The sequence below is a fragment of the Durio zibethinus genome, chromosome 17 (assembly GCF_047325235.1).
Source record: "Durio zibethinus cultivar Kanyao isolate XHJ-2024 chromosome 17, ASM4732523v1, whole genome shotgun sequence".
NCBI lineage: Eukaryota > Viridiplantae > Streptophyta > Magnoliopsida > Malvales > Malvaceae > Durio > Durio zibethinus.
The window spans coordinates 6,969,109-6,985,347 of record NC_143178.1 but is presented as its reverse complement, the minus strand read 5'-3'; the positions used below and the strand labels follow the sequence as shown (position 1 = coordinate 6,985,347).

At 33.4% G+C, this 16,239-nt stretch overlaps 3 protein-coding genes across 5 annotated transcripts; 1 reads left to right on the top strand and 2 right to left on the bottom strand.

Moving 5' to 3' along the window:
- Positions 1–1,099: 1,099 nt before the first annotated feature.
- LOC111280726 (putative inactive receptor kinase At4g23740) lies at positions 1,100–4,888 on the bottom strand. Of its 2 annotated transcripts, none has more exons than XM_022868159.2 (3): positions 4,385–4,888; positions 2,577–3,897; positions 1,100–2,017 (listed from the first exon to the last, which is right to left on the bottom strand). In XM_022868159.2, exons 2-3 carry the CDS (start codon positions 3,796–3,798, stop codon positions 1,347–1,349), a joined length of 1,893 nt encoding a protein of 630 aa, XP_022723894.2. In that variant the 5' UTR covers positions 3,799–3,897; positions 4,385–4,888; the 3' UTR covers positions 1,100–1,346. The 2 variants fall into 2 exon arrangements, with proteins under 2 accessions (XP_022723894.2, XP_022723919.2); XM_022868184.2 differs by having other exon boundaries at positions 2,577–3,860; positions 4,385–4,786.
- A 1,892-nt stretch (positions 4,889–6,780) lies between these two features.
- LOC111287849 (uncharacterized) lies at positions 6,781–8,924 on the bottom strand. Its single transcript, XM_022878527.2, has 4 exons — positions 8,498–8,924; positions 8,014–8,332; positions 7,229–7,287; positions 6,781–7,147 (listed from the first exon to the last, which is right to left on the bottom strand). Exons 1-4 carry the CDS (start codon positions 8,754–8,756, stop codon positions 7,116–7,118), a joined length of 669 nt encoding a protein of 222 aa, XP_022734262.1. The 5' UTR covers positions 8,757–8,924; the 3' UTR covers positions 6,781–7,115.
- A 2,293-nt stretch (positions 8,925–11,217) lies between these two features.
- LOC111280705 (SUMO-conjugating enzyme UBC9) lies at positions 11,218–14,531 on the top strand. 2 transcript variants are annotated; one of them, XM_022868147.2, is made up of 5 exons: positions 11,218–11,323; positions 11,422–11,499; positions 12,852–12,979; positions 13,643–13,747; positions 14,118–14,531. In XM_022868147.2, the coding sequence occupies exons 2-5, from the start codon at positions 11,430–11,432 to the stop codon at positions 14,259–14,261; spliced, it is 447 nt and encodes a 148-aa protein (XP_022723882.1). In that variant the 5' UTR covers positions 11,218–11,323; positions 11,422–11,429; the 3' UTR covers positions 14,262–14,531. The 2 variants fall into 2 exon arrangements, with proteins under 2 accessions (XP_022723882.1, XP_022723875.1); XM_022868140.2 differs by having other exon boundaries at positions 11,218–11,327.
- Positions 14,532–16,239: the final 1,708 nt, after the last annotated feature.

Genomic DNA, 16,239 nt, shown 5'->3' with positions numbered 1-16,239 from the left:
AATATTAAAAAAAAATCGAGAAATTATTTTATTTATTTATTTCGAAATGCAACGGAAATGCAATAACTATAATATTGAAATCAAAGAAAGAGATCGGTCTTCTCGAGGAGAGATAATCAGAGATTGCAGAACGCGACATTTTAGACCAGGATCCTCCCTAATTTATCTCTTCTCGTTTCCCGCTTTTATGATTTTGAACCAATCAGATACTAGATTTAGAAGGTGGATGATACGATATCGTTTTTTCACTTTTTTAAGTTATGGCCAAAAATAATAATCGCTGGAAGCCACTCTATCAGAGCCAGGTTTCGATCCTGGGACCTGTGGGTTATGGGCCCACCACGCTTCCGCTGCGCCACTCTGATCTGTTGGTCTTTAGGTGCACGATATATATTTAGTTAAATTAATTTAAATGTGCCATTTCCAACTACTATATTTTCAGTTGCAAGAGCCAGATGTATGTTAATGGTAATGCAAGTTTTTTGTTAAAAAAACTATGAGTTAATAAGCTGATCAAAAGTAATTTAGCATATTTACAAGATTTGGTCTGTTATCAGTATCATTAGAAAAGTTGGCAATGTTTGTTGGAGGAGTATTTTAATTGATTATTTTCTATTTACAATCGCATCCAAAAATTATTAAACAAACATATCTATAATCAACTCGCATTTGTAACGTATTCTTTACACTTATTAGTCTCAGCCTTACTACATTTTTAATCTGCCTCATTAGCTGCTCCTCTGTGCATCCTTTTGAATTGTAGAGCTTCTTTTCCTCTCTACCCGGATCAAATATATGTAAGCTCTCCGTGCTATTCGTAGTATTACAGAAACAAATGCCTTTCCTTTCAGCCTCCTCACTGCTCACTGAAACTCACTCTCCCAGTCATCCACCTCCTTGCAGAGATTACATAGCTGCAATATCTGTTTCCAAATTGCCCTAGAGTATGTGGTACTGGAAAAAGTATGATACTCTTTTTTATCATTGTACTTATTACATGATTTTGTAATATTTTGCACTTGCAATTAGTATGCTAATTTTCACAAAAATCAATCACCCTGGCACAACATTAGACAGATAAATGAAAATAGACTTCATAGAGCAAAACCATTAAAATCTACAAGCTTTAACAATTAATTCCTGATTGCTTAAATGAGACAATAGCCAAGATCCATGTTGACTTTGATCATAGCTGGATTAGGGTAGGGTTAAACTAATCTTGTCACCATATTTATCACAGAAGTATAGGGTACATAAACAACTTAAATACTAATAGAAAACACTTTTGCCTGTTCCATAATGAATTATAACAATTTATGAAACTACTAATTCGTAAGACAAGAATCCTACTGTGGAACAGATGACGAGGGACCTATTTCTGCTCCACGTGGGATTGGGGTTGAAACTGAGGTTTCTGATTTAGTTTCAGAGGATGGTTGGTTTCCCGTGTTTGCTCGCCTAATTTCCTCCACTGTTCTCACTAGGTCAGACATTTTTGGTCTTTGCTCTGGCATTCTCACTACACAATTCATCCCAATTTGTAGCATCTCCACCATTTCCTCCTCTACATTGGGATAGCGTAAAAGTTCTAGATCAAAAACTTCTGCAGTCCACTCTTCTCTGACTACAGAATGAACCCACCTCACCAAGTGAACAATCTCCTCTCCACCGGTGGTATGTATCGGTGATTTTCCGGTTAAGAGCTCAAGTAACAAGACCCCAAAACTGTATACATCAGATGCTTGAGTTGCTTTCCTAGTGTCTGTTACTTCTGGTGCGCGATAACCTGCAGCCCGCATTACAGGTGGGGGCATTGGGCTCATCACTGCTGCCAAACCAATATCCGAGACACAACCATATCCTTCAGAGTTAAGGAAAATGTTGGAAGCTTTTATGTTTCCATGAACAAATTTTCCACTGTTTTGTGAGTGGATATGAGCAATGCCTCTTGCAGCACCAATTGCAATTTTTAGTCTAGTTTCCCAGTCCAGAGGCGTCCGGCCATCACCTCTTTTACCTGAAATATTAGATATCCATCGATATAAAATTGTTTACTTCTTTGCAAACTGCAATGAAGTGGGTTTTTTTAGGAAATCACAAACTGATATATAGATTGAGGATCAAGAAACAAATATATTGAACAAAATGAATCAAATTCATGAGTTAACATATAGGCTTAAGTGTTATATAATTGACCATCACTCATCATTCTGCAGCTCAAATGTAGATAAGAGATACATTACATGGCCCTGAAAATTTTGAAATTTTGTTCCATGTGCTTCTTTTATGGCTTGCTATAAATAAATAACATTTCTCAACAACACAGGCTTGCATTATAGAAGCAGATAGCAAACATTACCTTCTACAACTCTTATATGCCCAACTTATACTAAAATTAGCAACAAGAAGAGGAAACGCCCTTAGAATTCATAAATTTTCTAAAACACAAGTGAAAAACTGAGGCAGTGTGGAATGCAGGTCTTATAGGAAGAAACTGAGGGACTGACTAATTTTAGAAATTAACAGCCAGCAAGTAAGAGCTGAACTAAACATTGAAATTAAGCTTATCAACTTACCATGTAGCAGAGCAGACACACTTCCCAGGTCATAGTAATCATGAACCACAAGCTTCTCATCCTTTGAATAATAATAGGCCCTGAGCGCAGACACATTCTCATGCTTGATACGCCCAACCACCTCCATCTGTTGCTCAAACTCCCGTTTTGTTGAGGTTACTTCCTTCAACCTCTTCACTGCCACTGTGGTTGCTTCCTCCAAGGCTGCTTTGTATGTTACTCCAAATGTCCCCTTCCCAAGCACCTCTGCGGATGCTCTCAACAAGTCCTCCAAGTCAAATGCAAGATTACAACCCTCGAAGAAGACAAGCCTGTTGTTCTTATCATAATTCTCAGAAGCCCTTTTCTTCAAAGAGACCTCTTTTTTTTGGTACTTTGCTGGAAATTCTCGTTCCTTTTGTCTCTTAGAGTGACAACAGATCATCAAAAGGGCAACTAGGACAAACAGCAACACGCAACCACCAATTACGATCCCCAAGAGTGCAGGTTCACTAAGTTTTTTCGCTTTCTTTGGTTGTTGAGCATTAGGTGGCTGGCCTGGAAGAGCAGGAGGAATGGCGTTTTCTGATGAAAGGTTATTGCCAAAAAATGCCCAGCTTGGAAATCTTTCGAGGGACTTAGGAACAATTCCTGTGAGATTATTGTTGGCTAAATCAAGCTGTTGCAAACTAGGGATATTGACATCAGGAATATCACCTGAAAGGGAGTTATTAGAAAGATCCAAAGCAGTGAGGCGACTCAATTTTGATACTGATGGAGGAATGCCTCCATTGAAGCCATTGTTTGAAAGATTAACGATTATAAGATTGTTCCAAACCGAGAAATCAGGCAATGGCCCAGAAAACTTGTTGAAGGGAAGATAGAGGATGGTCAAGTTCTTGAGTTCAGCAAAATCAGAAGGGAATGAACCCGAAATGGCATTGGATCTAAGATTTAAAATCTGAACAGCTGATAAACGACTGAGAGTGTTAGCTGGAATAGGGCCACGAAGTCCCATTCCAGGCAAACGCAGGGCTATGACTCTGGAATGATCACTGTTGCATGTCACTCCTATCCAGCTGTTGCATACAGAGGTTTCCTCGCTCCAGATGAGAGATCGTGAATGATTAATATGTTCAAGGAAATCCAGTAATGCTTGTTTGTCTTTAACCGGATCAGCAAGGATGGATGAGAAAATTGCCCCCAGCAAAAATATGAACAAGATGTTCATTCTCTTGCCCATTTTCCAAGCTGTCTCAAAATCCCAACAATTCCACCAAAATCGCAGTAAAAGAGGAATCCTTTCTGCAAATTATGGCTACAGGTACATGACTTTGAATGACTGAAGCAATCATAAACAGAAAATCAATCATTAAAGAATCTGTTACTGAGCTGTAATCAATATTTAACGACAAAATTAAAAACTTCTGTTAAAAATATTGACCTAAATGACTTAGTTTTAGGCGGAATTTAGTCAAAAGCGGCAGTTTTAGGTGCGTTAGGTTCTGTCATTTGTTGACTTTCTTTTCCACCTTCTTCTGTTTGGTTACTGAGTAAAATGCTTAAAAACCTAACAAGTAAAGGAATTTGTAATCCAAATTTAGCAAATCTCATGTTATGAAATTAAAACCCGATTAACTTTCTATACTGTCTACCACTCAGCACCCAAACACAGCTACAAATTGATTCAGTTGAAGTTTCCATATTTTGAAGATGCAAAATTAAAGCCATTTACTACCAATTTTCTGCACTCTCTTTCTCTCCATTCTCGATAACCAAACAGACAATATTCAAATACCAAAAAGATCAAGAAGAACAACTTTACTTACTTTGAGAAAACCTAAAGCCCAGATCAAATGAAACTCCGCAAAGATCCAGAAATGAAAAAAAATAAGAACTTGACAGTTAATCCCTGGAACGTTGAAAAAAGAAGCAAAGGAGAATGCAAAAGAAGAATCAGACAAGAGTTACGGGGCTAGCAAACGAGTTCATGATAGCAATGATAATGATGAGGACGATGATAGATTTATGAGCTGTTCTTTCTTGAGGGAGCAGCATCACATGCAAGAAAAACCAAAAACAAAACTACTACTTCATTAGATAATCATTTGAGTGAAGAAAGAACTCTTTTTTTTTATACCGCAGGACTAGGAAAATCCTTTTTTAAAGCCATATGGAGACAAAGAAAGAGTAGGGAAATCAGATTCAAAACGTAAGCTTTAAAAAGCTAAACACAATTTTATAATTACTTTACGTTTGTATTCATTATTTAGCTAAGAAGAAGGAGCTGCTGTGGGGGTATCGGGTAATGTACTGTACGTTCCAGCTTTCCATGTTCAAGTTTTTTCTACTGCCATTGATGATAGCTTTTAAAGTTGCCGCTGTTTCGGGGATAATCAAAGAAAGTTGAATTAAGAATTTACGATTGTCAAATGAAAAAAAAAAAAAAGGAATATTACAAAATCAGTGGGCATTAATTGGCGGGGCGGTGATGAGATAAGGAGAAGGTTATGTCTGTCTTTCTAAAGGAAATTTACAAAAATTAATGATTACATTTCTGGCACAACCAAAACACACGATGCCTCCATGCCCAAAGCGACTCGCTGTCTTACCACGCGCAATAATACACACAATTATAATAAATAATTAATTTTTTAAAAAATAATTTGTTTTTATCTTAATACACATAATATTTTAGATATTTTGTATGATAAATAATTAAATTTTTATAAAAATGATTATACAACATAATTTTAATATAAGAAATATATATTGATGTGAACTAATTGTTTTATATAATTTTTATGTATATTTTTTAATTTTTTAAGCACTTGATGATAATTTTTTGCTAAAAAAATTGATATAATTCCCCTTTTTTTCCTAGTTAAAATATCTAAAAAACATAATATAAATTCTTTCTTTTATTAAAAAAAAAAAAGATAAGTTTGATTTTTTGCTTTACTTTTGCTATCAATAGAAAAAGGCTTTGTAAAAAATATGATATTATAGTATTATACATTGAGAGAGACTCTTAAATACTTACAACTCTATTACATATTAATAAAATAAATTTTTAATTTCATTAAATCTACCAGTAAAATATTATTATCAATTAATTAAATTAATTCCATCTGCGTAAAATACTAAACTGTTTGACATAAAATAAAATAAAATAAAATAACTCTTCCGCATAAATCGGAAACTTGCAAAAAAAAAAAAAATTGGAGGTGGGGGTTTTGAAGATCCATGCACCCGTCGCCTGACGAAGCTGAATTATTATATTCTATATACTTCAGATAGCGACGTTAGCGCCACGCTCTAGATTTAAGACGTTGACTTTTGATTCGGCGGTGTGGGATATAAGACAAAACGTGAGCCATTTAAGAGTAGGCAAAAGCCAAACAGCTGAGCGTTGAGATGACAGCAGTAGCACCGCCTCACATCGTGCTACGTGATGTTACCGATTCCAACTTTTTACTATTGACTCGAACAACGTCAGCATAAAAACAAAATCGTATGGGAACGTCACATCATTGGCCATCACACTCCTCTGTTATTTGCTACATAAGGACTAAGGTTCGAGGAGGATGAAACTTTTTTGACAAAAAGCCTTTATTTTCGACCATTGTTGGACAATTATTTTGGACATCGTCTAATTCAATCAATTTATGTCATCATTTGTGAAATAATATATACTCTCTTTATCTTTTTTTGTTTATTTTTAAATATCTCAAAATTATATATATTTTAAACATCTAAAATTTTTATTTTTTAATATTAAAAATCATGAAATTTTAACTTTAAAAAAGAATTATAATTTTAATATATTTAATATTAAAATTAAAATTTTTTTAACGGAAATAGTACATAATTATATTTACTATCACTACTTTGATTTGTAATTAGTACAATTCATCAAAATCAAATATCAATTCATTTTATTTTGCTTTGTAATTAGTACAATTACATTATGACTTCTTCTTTCGTAAAAATAAAATAAGTACGTTGAAATCACATCAAATTGAGCAAGTAAAAAGACACAGAAGGCGTGTAATTTAAGGGTTCATGAATTTACGCATGTGTAAAAAGAATATGAGACGATCATTTTGAAGTTAGGGATGGTAATTTCAACCGTGACTGATGGGTAAATCCATTTCTGATCACATTATCAGCATATCACGCAAATTTTCATCTGTCCCAAACAAAATCCCCGGCGACAACAATGTGACATGAATCAGAACACAACTTGAATTGCAGAAAATAGTATACTTCATTAAAGTTACACAAAGGAGGCATCTTCTATTGTGACAATTTCTACCAAGTGTGGAGATATCACATCTCATAATCCAATAGAACGAAAGCTAAAATTTTGTATACAAAACTATTTTCTTGAAATAAGAATTACAAAATATGTGAAAGCGTAAGCTACATACTTTTGAGCGTCGCCTCAAAGCAGAGCAGAAACTCACACAAAGACCAATGAATCTTTAATTTTTACATTTTGAAGAGTGCAATTCACCACAAGGTCTCACGCAAGGCAAATACATGTTGGCAACTCACCTACTTCCTCACAATTCTTGTTCTAACACCCCCTGAGATTTGCAAAAATAAGCATGTTTCAGTGACACATAAAACCAGTATACCACAGGTGTAAAGTGCATTATGTCACATACCTTCAACTTCCTCAAACTGAACTTCCTTAACGAGGTCAGCAGAAGCATTATATTCAAACCTAACAAAAGACAATGACAAATAAAATCAATAGATACAAAGATTAAATAAACAGAAACCAACAGCCTCATAAATTTTTAATGAAGCCAGCGATACGATATCACTGGATGCATGATTAAAAAAAATCTCCTTCTTAGCAAGTAAACTAACATTATGCTGGAAATTATCCTCCAATGAGAAGCTTGAAGTCACTGAGATTTATGTCACGCTATCCTATAAATGCCATCTATAAGCAAAAAAATAGCAGATATCTAATAATTTCTATAAAGGCCCTTACACTAAATTTATATCTTCTAAAGCTGAATCCTCCATTTCTTTGTTAGTAAAGCAGGCTTTTCTCTGCGCCTCTTAGTTTCTAATGCTGATATGCTATATCTTCTATATTTCCTCTTCAACAAGAGAGCTGATTCTTGCGGGTGTATGATCCCTTCAGCAATCAATGAAGGGTATTTTCAACAAAATTCATTAACACGAAACCTTAGATGCAAATGCGAATATCAAGAAAATAATGAAATAGCCAATAGAAGACACAAATCGCAAGCCACAATCAACAATTTACACTAAAATATGAAGGTGTTTATATATGGCTAATAACTTTAGCCACATTAGTTAAGATTGTTAGTAAAATCTAATTGGAAAAAAAAGCCTATAGCAATTTAATTAAACCATTGAAACATATGATAAAACCACGAAACATATAAATGGCAGTTGAATAAATATCTATTACCTATTGGAAAAAACCACCTCAAGTTCATATTCAGAAGCACTCCTGGTAGCTTCTACCAAGACAGTAACGATTTCAGTTTTGCGAGTACTAGCCATAAGTAAATCATACTCTGTTGGAATTATAATCGCGAAGAAATTATCGCTCAATTCACTCAAACACATCTTATCTACGGCTGCTAAAGCTATCCGGCGTTTAAGTGAATCGGTGTCAGGATCAACAATGTATATTGCAAAATCAGTAATCATAAGAATCCGCCGTTTCATCTTCCCTGATGAAGTGAACTTCAAAATTTTATCGGCAAACAAAACTTGCTTGTCACCTGCAGGTTTCATTAGCACAATATTCCCTCTTTAAGAAAATTTCAATTATGATTCCCAAAAATTACCAAAAAGCAACATTTTTTTACAGCAATTGTTGTTTCAGACAAACTATAGACAATACCGCAAAGGAAGGCTTTTTTTTTTAAAGGTGGAATAAGGGGAACCTTGTTTTTGCAAGATCTTCATTAAGAAGGGACGGGAGGGGATATCCAAGTAGTCTCCTTTGTATTCTCGGCGGAGGGAAGCTTTTCGTCTGACTTTGACTCCCATGAAGGGCTCCTGATCTTCCGTTACATTGCTCTCCGACGGTCTCAATCGCAACCCGTTTTCTTCTTGTTGTTCTTCGTCTTGTACATCGTCGTTGTACTTGGGGGTATCCGATTCATCGATCTGGACTCGGGTTTGTGCCTTGTATCGATTCATTGTCGATCAGTGCAAGTCGGAACCGGCGGCCGATGTTTGGTTTTTTGGGAAATTGACAGAGAGGGAGAGAGGTGGAAATGGAAGCTAGCTTTGTTCAGGTGTGCTTGTCACGGAATCCACATCATGCGCCGATGGGCCCATCCTGTGATCTGGATCCAGTTGGGGGTGTGTCCCTGTCTGATAAGAAGTTTGATTGAAAACTGCATTGATTCTGAGCCGTCGGATTTGCAGGTTCCTCTTATTGGATTAATCAAATACTGCTAATGGCCCAATATTCTTTTGTTTTTAATACGACGTTAAATATTCTTTTTACTTTAAATTTAAGTCCTTTCTGTTGCTTAAAAAAAATGCTTTTGGTTATTTTTTTTAAATGTAATGGTATCATTTTTTGAAAATACGTTGAAATAGTCTAATTATCTTTAGAGTTATATTTATATTTTTGGTTAATAATTAGATTTTTTTTAATTTGCTGTCATTATAATTCTTTTAAAGACAACAGTTTTATTTTTTTGCACATGCCAAGAAGTTTATAAGAAAAAATAAATAATTAAATCCTATTATCTCAATTTTTAAAATTTTTTAACATATAATTTAAAAATTAAGTATATAATCTAGATGAATTGAATTAATATATTATCAAATTCAAATTTAGTTCAATTTGAAAATTTAAAGCTTGATTGAACTCGATTGAATTTCATTTTTCGTGTTCGAACTTTGCTCCTAATTTCATCAAATCATTCAAGCTTTACTTGATAAACTAAATTAAATTTAATAAAATTATAAATATTAACATTAAACTTAATATTTTATCATTTATTTATATTAAATATATTAAAAAATAAAAATTCAATTAAATTTGTGAACCTCTCAAATATTAAACTATTTGAATTTAATTTGATTCATTATTAACGTAATTTAAGTTCAACTCGATGATAAATGAATCGAGCTCAAATTTTTTTAAATTGAATTCCAATATTTTGTAAGTAATTTGATTCATTTACATTATTGCTAATCATGCTTTTTAAGATTATCATCATTTTTCAATGTATTAAAATTACAACATTAACTATTCATAATTACATTTAATATAAAATAAATATTTTATTAATAAATATATATTAATTAACTTTAATAATGTCTTTAACGTGCTCATTAACAATATCTTTAAAGAAATAACAAATTTTGGACCAAACATTGATTATGTGAAGGCATCAAAAAAAATTTCACTTTGTGATTATATTGAAATGCCATAAGTGATTATTATTGTCGTTTCTTTGGATTAGATTTCTGTTGAAGCTACATTTGTTTGAATAATAATAATATTAATCAATGATAGCTACTGTTAACATGCTGGAAAATATATTTTATGGCATCAATTATTATATAAGTTAAAATATAATAAAAAAAAGGAAATGAAAGTTGTTAGAAGAACAAATAAAGATAATATTTAATTATTGCTTGTATAAATTAATTTTTAATGATAAGTATTAACAATTTCAGCATTATTTAAGCACACCAATAATGAATTTGTGCTGCAACAGTTGACTTCATATTCATGCTTATCCTTGGACCACGGTCTTTGCTCTTTCATACACAAAATTCACGCGTTTCGACCTAAACCCGGATGACCACCAGACCAAACTGGACCAAGCCTACTCAATTCACTTACGCTATTCAGATATGGGGAAGGAAGTTGCAAACGGGTTGAATTATTTGAGTTACTAGAAATTGATTAGGAAAAAAATTGAGTTTTATTTGATTATTGTTAACTTAGGTTTAAATTATTTAATAATTAATTTAAAAATTTTACTAATTTAATTGATTTTAATTAAAATTTTATTTTTAAAAATTTAATATAAATAAATAATAAAAATATTATAATTTATAATTTTATTAAATTTAATTGAACCTACTATGCTGAATTCAAGCAACTAATTAAATTAAGAGTAAGATTTAAACATGAAAACAAAATTTAATTGAGTTCAATTAAAATATTAAAAATTAAAATTTCAAATCAAATCGAACTTAAAATTTGTAATGTTTTAACTCAATTCGATTTTGTTTAACTTTTATTTTAAACTCGAGACTTTGAGATCCGACCAATCACAAACAATACCGAAATCCGAAAGCTTGAAGGTATGATTTAGATTTTCATCAAACGACTACCAACTACGCGAAAAGTCCTCGATCCCGTCCACTTAATATAATAAAATAAAATCACCCGTAATAATAATAAAAATAAAAAACAGGCTTAATATAATAAGTTTTGCAGGCGGCCACTTTCGGCGAAAATCAGGTGATTTTCGTACAGAGAACGGAAAAGCATGGGACCCACAACAGATTAACATTAACCCAATCAGACTTTCTCAACCGAGGCCTGTCCACCCGTTTATAAAATACCGCCACCACACCTAATCATAAATTCTCCTCTCATTTGTTTGCTTTCTACCATCTCCGTTTCGGCTTTCTTCGTTCTTAATCTTTTCCTTTTCTTTCCTACCCAACCAAAGTTCCTTCAGGCATTCAAATCCCCCTTCCCCAATAAAAGGAGGATCTGAAATATCTTTGTAGGTTCGATCCCTTCTCTCGCTTTTAATTGTTCCTTTTCTTTTGTATTTTTATTTGCGTTGGTTTGATTTTTTTATCTACGCTGGATGGGTCATAGGTTTCACGATGGCATCAAAACGGATCTTGAAGGAATTGAAGGATTTACAAAAGGATCCTCCTACATCTTGCAGTGCTGGTATTGCATTTTATAAATAAAAAAAATCCCCCTTTCGCTGTTTTTTTTTTTTTTTTCAAATATTGGTTTTTTTTTTCTGTAATATTCCTGTAAGACCATAGATTCCTTGGTATAAATGTTTTCATATTTAAGTCGAGGATTAAAAAAGATCTGTTTGATATAAGTATCTGTGATTTAAAAAAAATAAAATAATTGTAATATTTTTTTGCGATTATCTAGAAATTATTGTAATTTCGTGTTTGCTTGCTGCCGACATACGGGAATGGATAGCTGAGCTGAGGTAGTGTTTTTGCCTCATAATCTGTTGGTTTCTCAAATTGTGTTCTTTTAAAGGCCAATACAATTATAGCATCAAAAAAAAAAAAAAAAAGACAAATAAAATTGTAAAATTTTAAGAGCGTTCTTAATAACGTTTTAGTATTTCAGTATTTTTAAATGAAACTTTTTATGAATTAAATGTGTGTTGAACTGGAAGTAGTTCTGATTTTTTATATTTGGTCACAGATTATAACATGTCTAAACGATAGGTTGTGTTTGATTCTTGTACATGTATTTATTGTCTTATTATGTTTTCAGTTGATGTTGACAAAGGCATATGACACATTTTATCGCTCCTTAAACATCGGTGATAAAGACTGCATTTCATCATGTTATCGCATCATCAATTGAAGTCTGCCACTCCAAAAGATAGAATAGTGGAATGGAAGGGAAAATATATATTTTTTAATTTTCCCATGATGGATGTTTTTTTTCCCCTTTGGCCTTATAATAAGAGGAAGGAAAATGAAAACTTTGATATTCATTATTATGTCAGCTGATCCTCACACTGTATCTGTATGTGATATGTGCAAAACAGGCATGATATGGTGAAGTAGGAAGGAAACCCTTAGTTTGGTGCTTCCTCTTTCTATTAGGTAGTTAAAGACAATAGTATATTGCAATTGTCTTAATTTTCTGGAGTTTACATCAAGTCGATGAACCATAATGCTAAACTGGGTCTGTTGTCTAGTTTATTGGGCTTACCCTTCCAAGGGATCCAAAGCTTTTTTAGTTGACGGTTTTTTTTTTTTTTGGTTATATGTTCTTTTTGGAGTAGCTAAGAATCGTGACTGAATAGCAGAAAAATAGTTTTCTCATTTGATGAATTATTATCTAGCGTCTAGGTAAGCAATATGATACCATTACCATTTTTCTTGTCTTTATATATTGCATACTGAATTTTTTATCAGCATGATGATATCCATATTTTCGCAAGATGTCTTACATGTTTTCTTGTGTTGTTTGCCCTCATGTATTTTGGCAATTGGTTGTATGTACAAGTGTTCAAAGAGTATCATCTGACAATGTTGCAGGTCCTGTTGCCGAAGACATGTTTCATTGGCAGGCAACAATCATGGGTCCACCAGACAGTCCTTATTCTGGGGGTGTTTTCCTAGTGACAATCCATTTTCCTCCAGATTATCCCTTTAAGCCCCCAAAGGTACTTTTTATATGTAATTTTTCTTTACCACCATTTGCAAGTGTATGCAAAATTTCTCTTTTGTTTCAATGCTTTAAGACTTTGATCATTCACTTTTATTCTGTGTTAAAAGCTATCTCTATAATTCAGTATTCCAGTTGCATATTTACACTATTTGAAATGTCCTCGCCACCATCATTTCTCTCTCATCTCCTTTTTATCAATTTTTTAAGAAATTAAGGGTTGTGCTTTTAGAATATATATTTCTTTCTGGGTTACTTGTTTCATACTACATTGCATACGAAAGCAATTGATAATATGTGCCCTTGGAGAGTGAGAGATGCTTTAATGAGCATAATTGAAGCCTTCATTGTCATGTTACTCTTAAGTGCTTCTTCCTTTCCAAATGCTGGTCCACCTGATGGCTTAAAAGCTTAAATGAAAATAAAAAATACATGAATATTCTCAAAAGCTTGAAACGGCAGAAAATATATGTACAATGAAAACTGGTGTTGCACTGGGTTGGTAGATTTTTTATATTTGGCTGACCGATTGCATTTTAAGAATTTAAGTGGCTTAACACAAAATTATTAAGGCTAGAACTGACATAGAGTGTGTATTGCTTCCTTCTCTCTCTTGTTTCTGTCTCTCCCTAATGTTTTCCATTGGATAATGGGTTTGCAGGTGGCATTTAGAACAAAGGTATTCCACCCCAATATTAACAGCAATGGAAGCATTTGCCTAGACATCTTGAAGGAGCAGTGGAGTCCTGCGCTAACAATTTCTAAGGTGATTATCCTCTAAATATCTTGATATTCCTATTTGAAACTCCTCTCATAAATTTGGCATCAAGGGTGACAAAAATGGATCCAACCTGAATGAGCCACCCCCATCATGGCCAAAACCTAAAATACAAATTAACAACCTGAATGCAAACCCCATAAACCTGAAATAGGAATCCCCTAGGCTAAACCTGTGATGACCATCTGTAGCAAAGCTAGAGTGGTAGAATCCAACCCAATGCCTAAAATGAAAACTCACTCTGTAGTTATGTTTTTTGGCTACTATTTTTTAATTGGAGTACCAACCTTTTCATTTGCAAATTGTCTGTTTCATCTTTTTAATTGGTCAAAACCTTTCAACGATTTTGTTATTTTAGGTATTGTTATCAATCTGTTCTTTGCTGACGGACCCAAATCCCGATGATCCATTGGTGCCGGAGATTGCTCACATGTACAAGACAGACAGGAACAAGTATGAGACGACTGCAAGGAGCTGGACCCAGAAGTATGCCATGGGCTAAACGAGCTTTGGTGTGTGCGAGGAGAGGCCCTATGTGTTTTTTTTATATATATTTTTTGCTTTTTTCTAGTTCTATGTATGAATGTGTGTTCTGTCCCTTAAATCCTAAAATGGACTAAGGAGGTCCATAGCATGCACTTAGTTAAAAAAAGAAACGCAGATGTTGCTTTCTGTTGTATGGATAATGTAACTTTGGAACAGAGAAATTTGTGTCCTGAATCTGAAAGTTTTTTCCTACACTAGGATAAAATAAAATCTTTATTCCTAATAAGAGTACTTTTAATCTTATTTACTTAAACAGGTACTTCATTGCACATCAGCTTCATTTTTCCTTCCACTCCTGGTTCTTCAATTTTTCTTTCCTTTCTCTTTTTCCCCAATCCCTAACGTCACAGAAATATCAGAGCCAATCAATTAGAAAATCAATCGAAAGTCAGAAGAGTCTTTATAGAAAAGCCTGTGGTCTCGCTGAAGGAACTTGGTCCTTGATTTTCACTTTCGTTCTTGGTTTCACTCTGACCTTACACCACAGCCAAGGTCATCGCCATCCGACCTGTGTTAGGAAGCAAAGTTGAAGACTCGGCTTTTTTTGTCAAGAGTTAAGGAGTGGTGTTTTCTCAGGGCCGCCAAAAAAATTCCTTTGTCCCTCTGATTCCCATGCTACTCTACGGAAAAGAAAAAAAAAAAAAACTATTCTACAGCTCATCCATTAATCCAAAAGTGGAGTGGAGGGAGGAGAGTAAGGGGCACACATATCGACAACAAAGAATGGAATTCAATTAGTGGATGTTTATGGTGAACTGGAGTCATAAGATTAATTGCATTACTATCATTAGCTTTGCTGTAACGTTCCGTTGCAGGAGCAAAGAATCTTATACAGAGGCTAGGTGCTCTGTAACCCCAACATATTTCCTTTCTTCGTTTACTGTTCCTCACTCCAATTAAGAAATTATATAATCATGGAATCATATAAATGATTTAAGATATGGAGGGTGTGACATCTGATCTTAGTTACAAGGATAATATTTTAATAAAGATGAAAATTAAACCCAGAGGGAATATGGGACCTTTTTTTTTTTTTTTGAGTTTGTATACAGTGAAGATGAAAATAAATTAAAATGATGATGTGGTATGAAGTATTCCATTTAAATAAATAAGATTAAAAGTACTTTTATAAAAACAATAAAAATTTTATTGTATATTAATGTAAGAAAAAATTCATAATCTCAAACATCACTCCGTCTACCGCCGCCGTTTTATTTATTTTCTTGTTAATAGAGTTGTTATTACTTATAAATAAAGTTATACCGAACTTGTTTCTATTAACATGGGAACTTCGAAAAGAGAATGGAATGGGATTCTATAGACGAATGAAATAACTGACAAGTGTTAACTTGGTATGTGAGGGCGTTTTTTTTTTTTTTCTTGTTAAACGATGTGAGATTCATACAAAATATCATATTATAAGAAAGAAATGAATAATTGATCGAAGAAGCAATAGGCAAATATATAAATTTTTTTTTTTTTTTTTGGTTTCAAGGGGGTGAGCCCTACAACATAGTCAAATATGTAATTGATTGAAGCAGTCGGTTGCTTCAGTTTTCTGTTTAGCCATTTTTAATTTTTGGGCTTGTAATACATTTTTCTCTACCTTTGAGCCCATTAACTAAATACACACTGAGAAGTACCTTGGAAATGCAACTCTTAAAAGTTCCTTTTGCCTTTTTGGAAATGTTCAAGTAATCATGCTATACTTAATATCATATGATTACTGGATTATCTTTATTCAACGTACAAACCATGCACGGTTAGATCAGAATTTCCTCAGATCAGGCATTCATTATAGATATATTAGTTTGTTAATGGCAGTGGCTGATGTGAATTTTACGTACCATATCATATCATTGGTGGAGAAAAGAGTGCTTTTGCTAGTAGTCTAAATTAACCCTTGTGAATGTGATAAGTAGTAAAAATTGAAA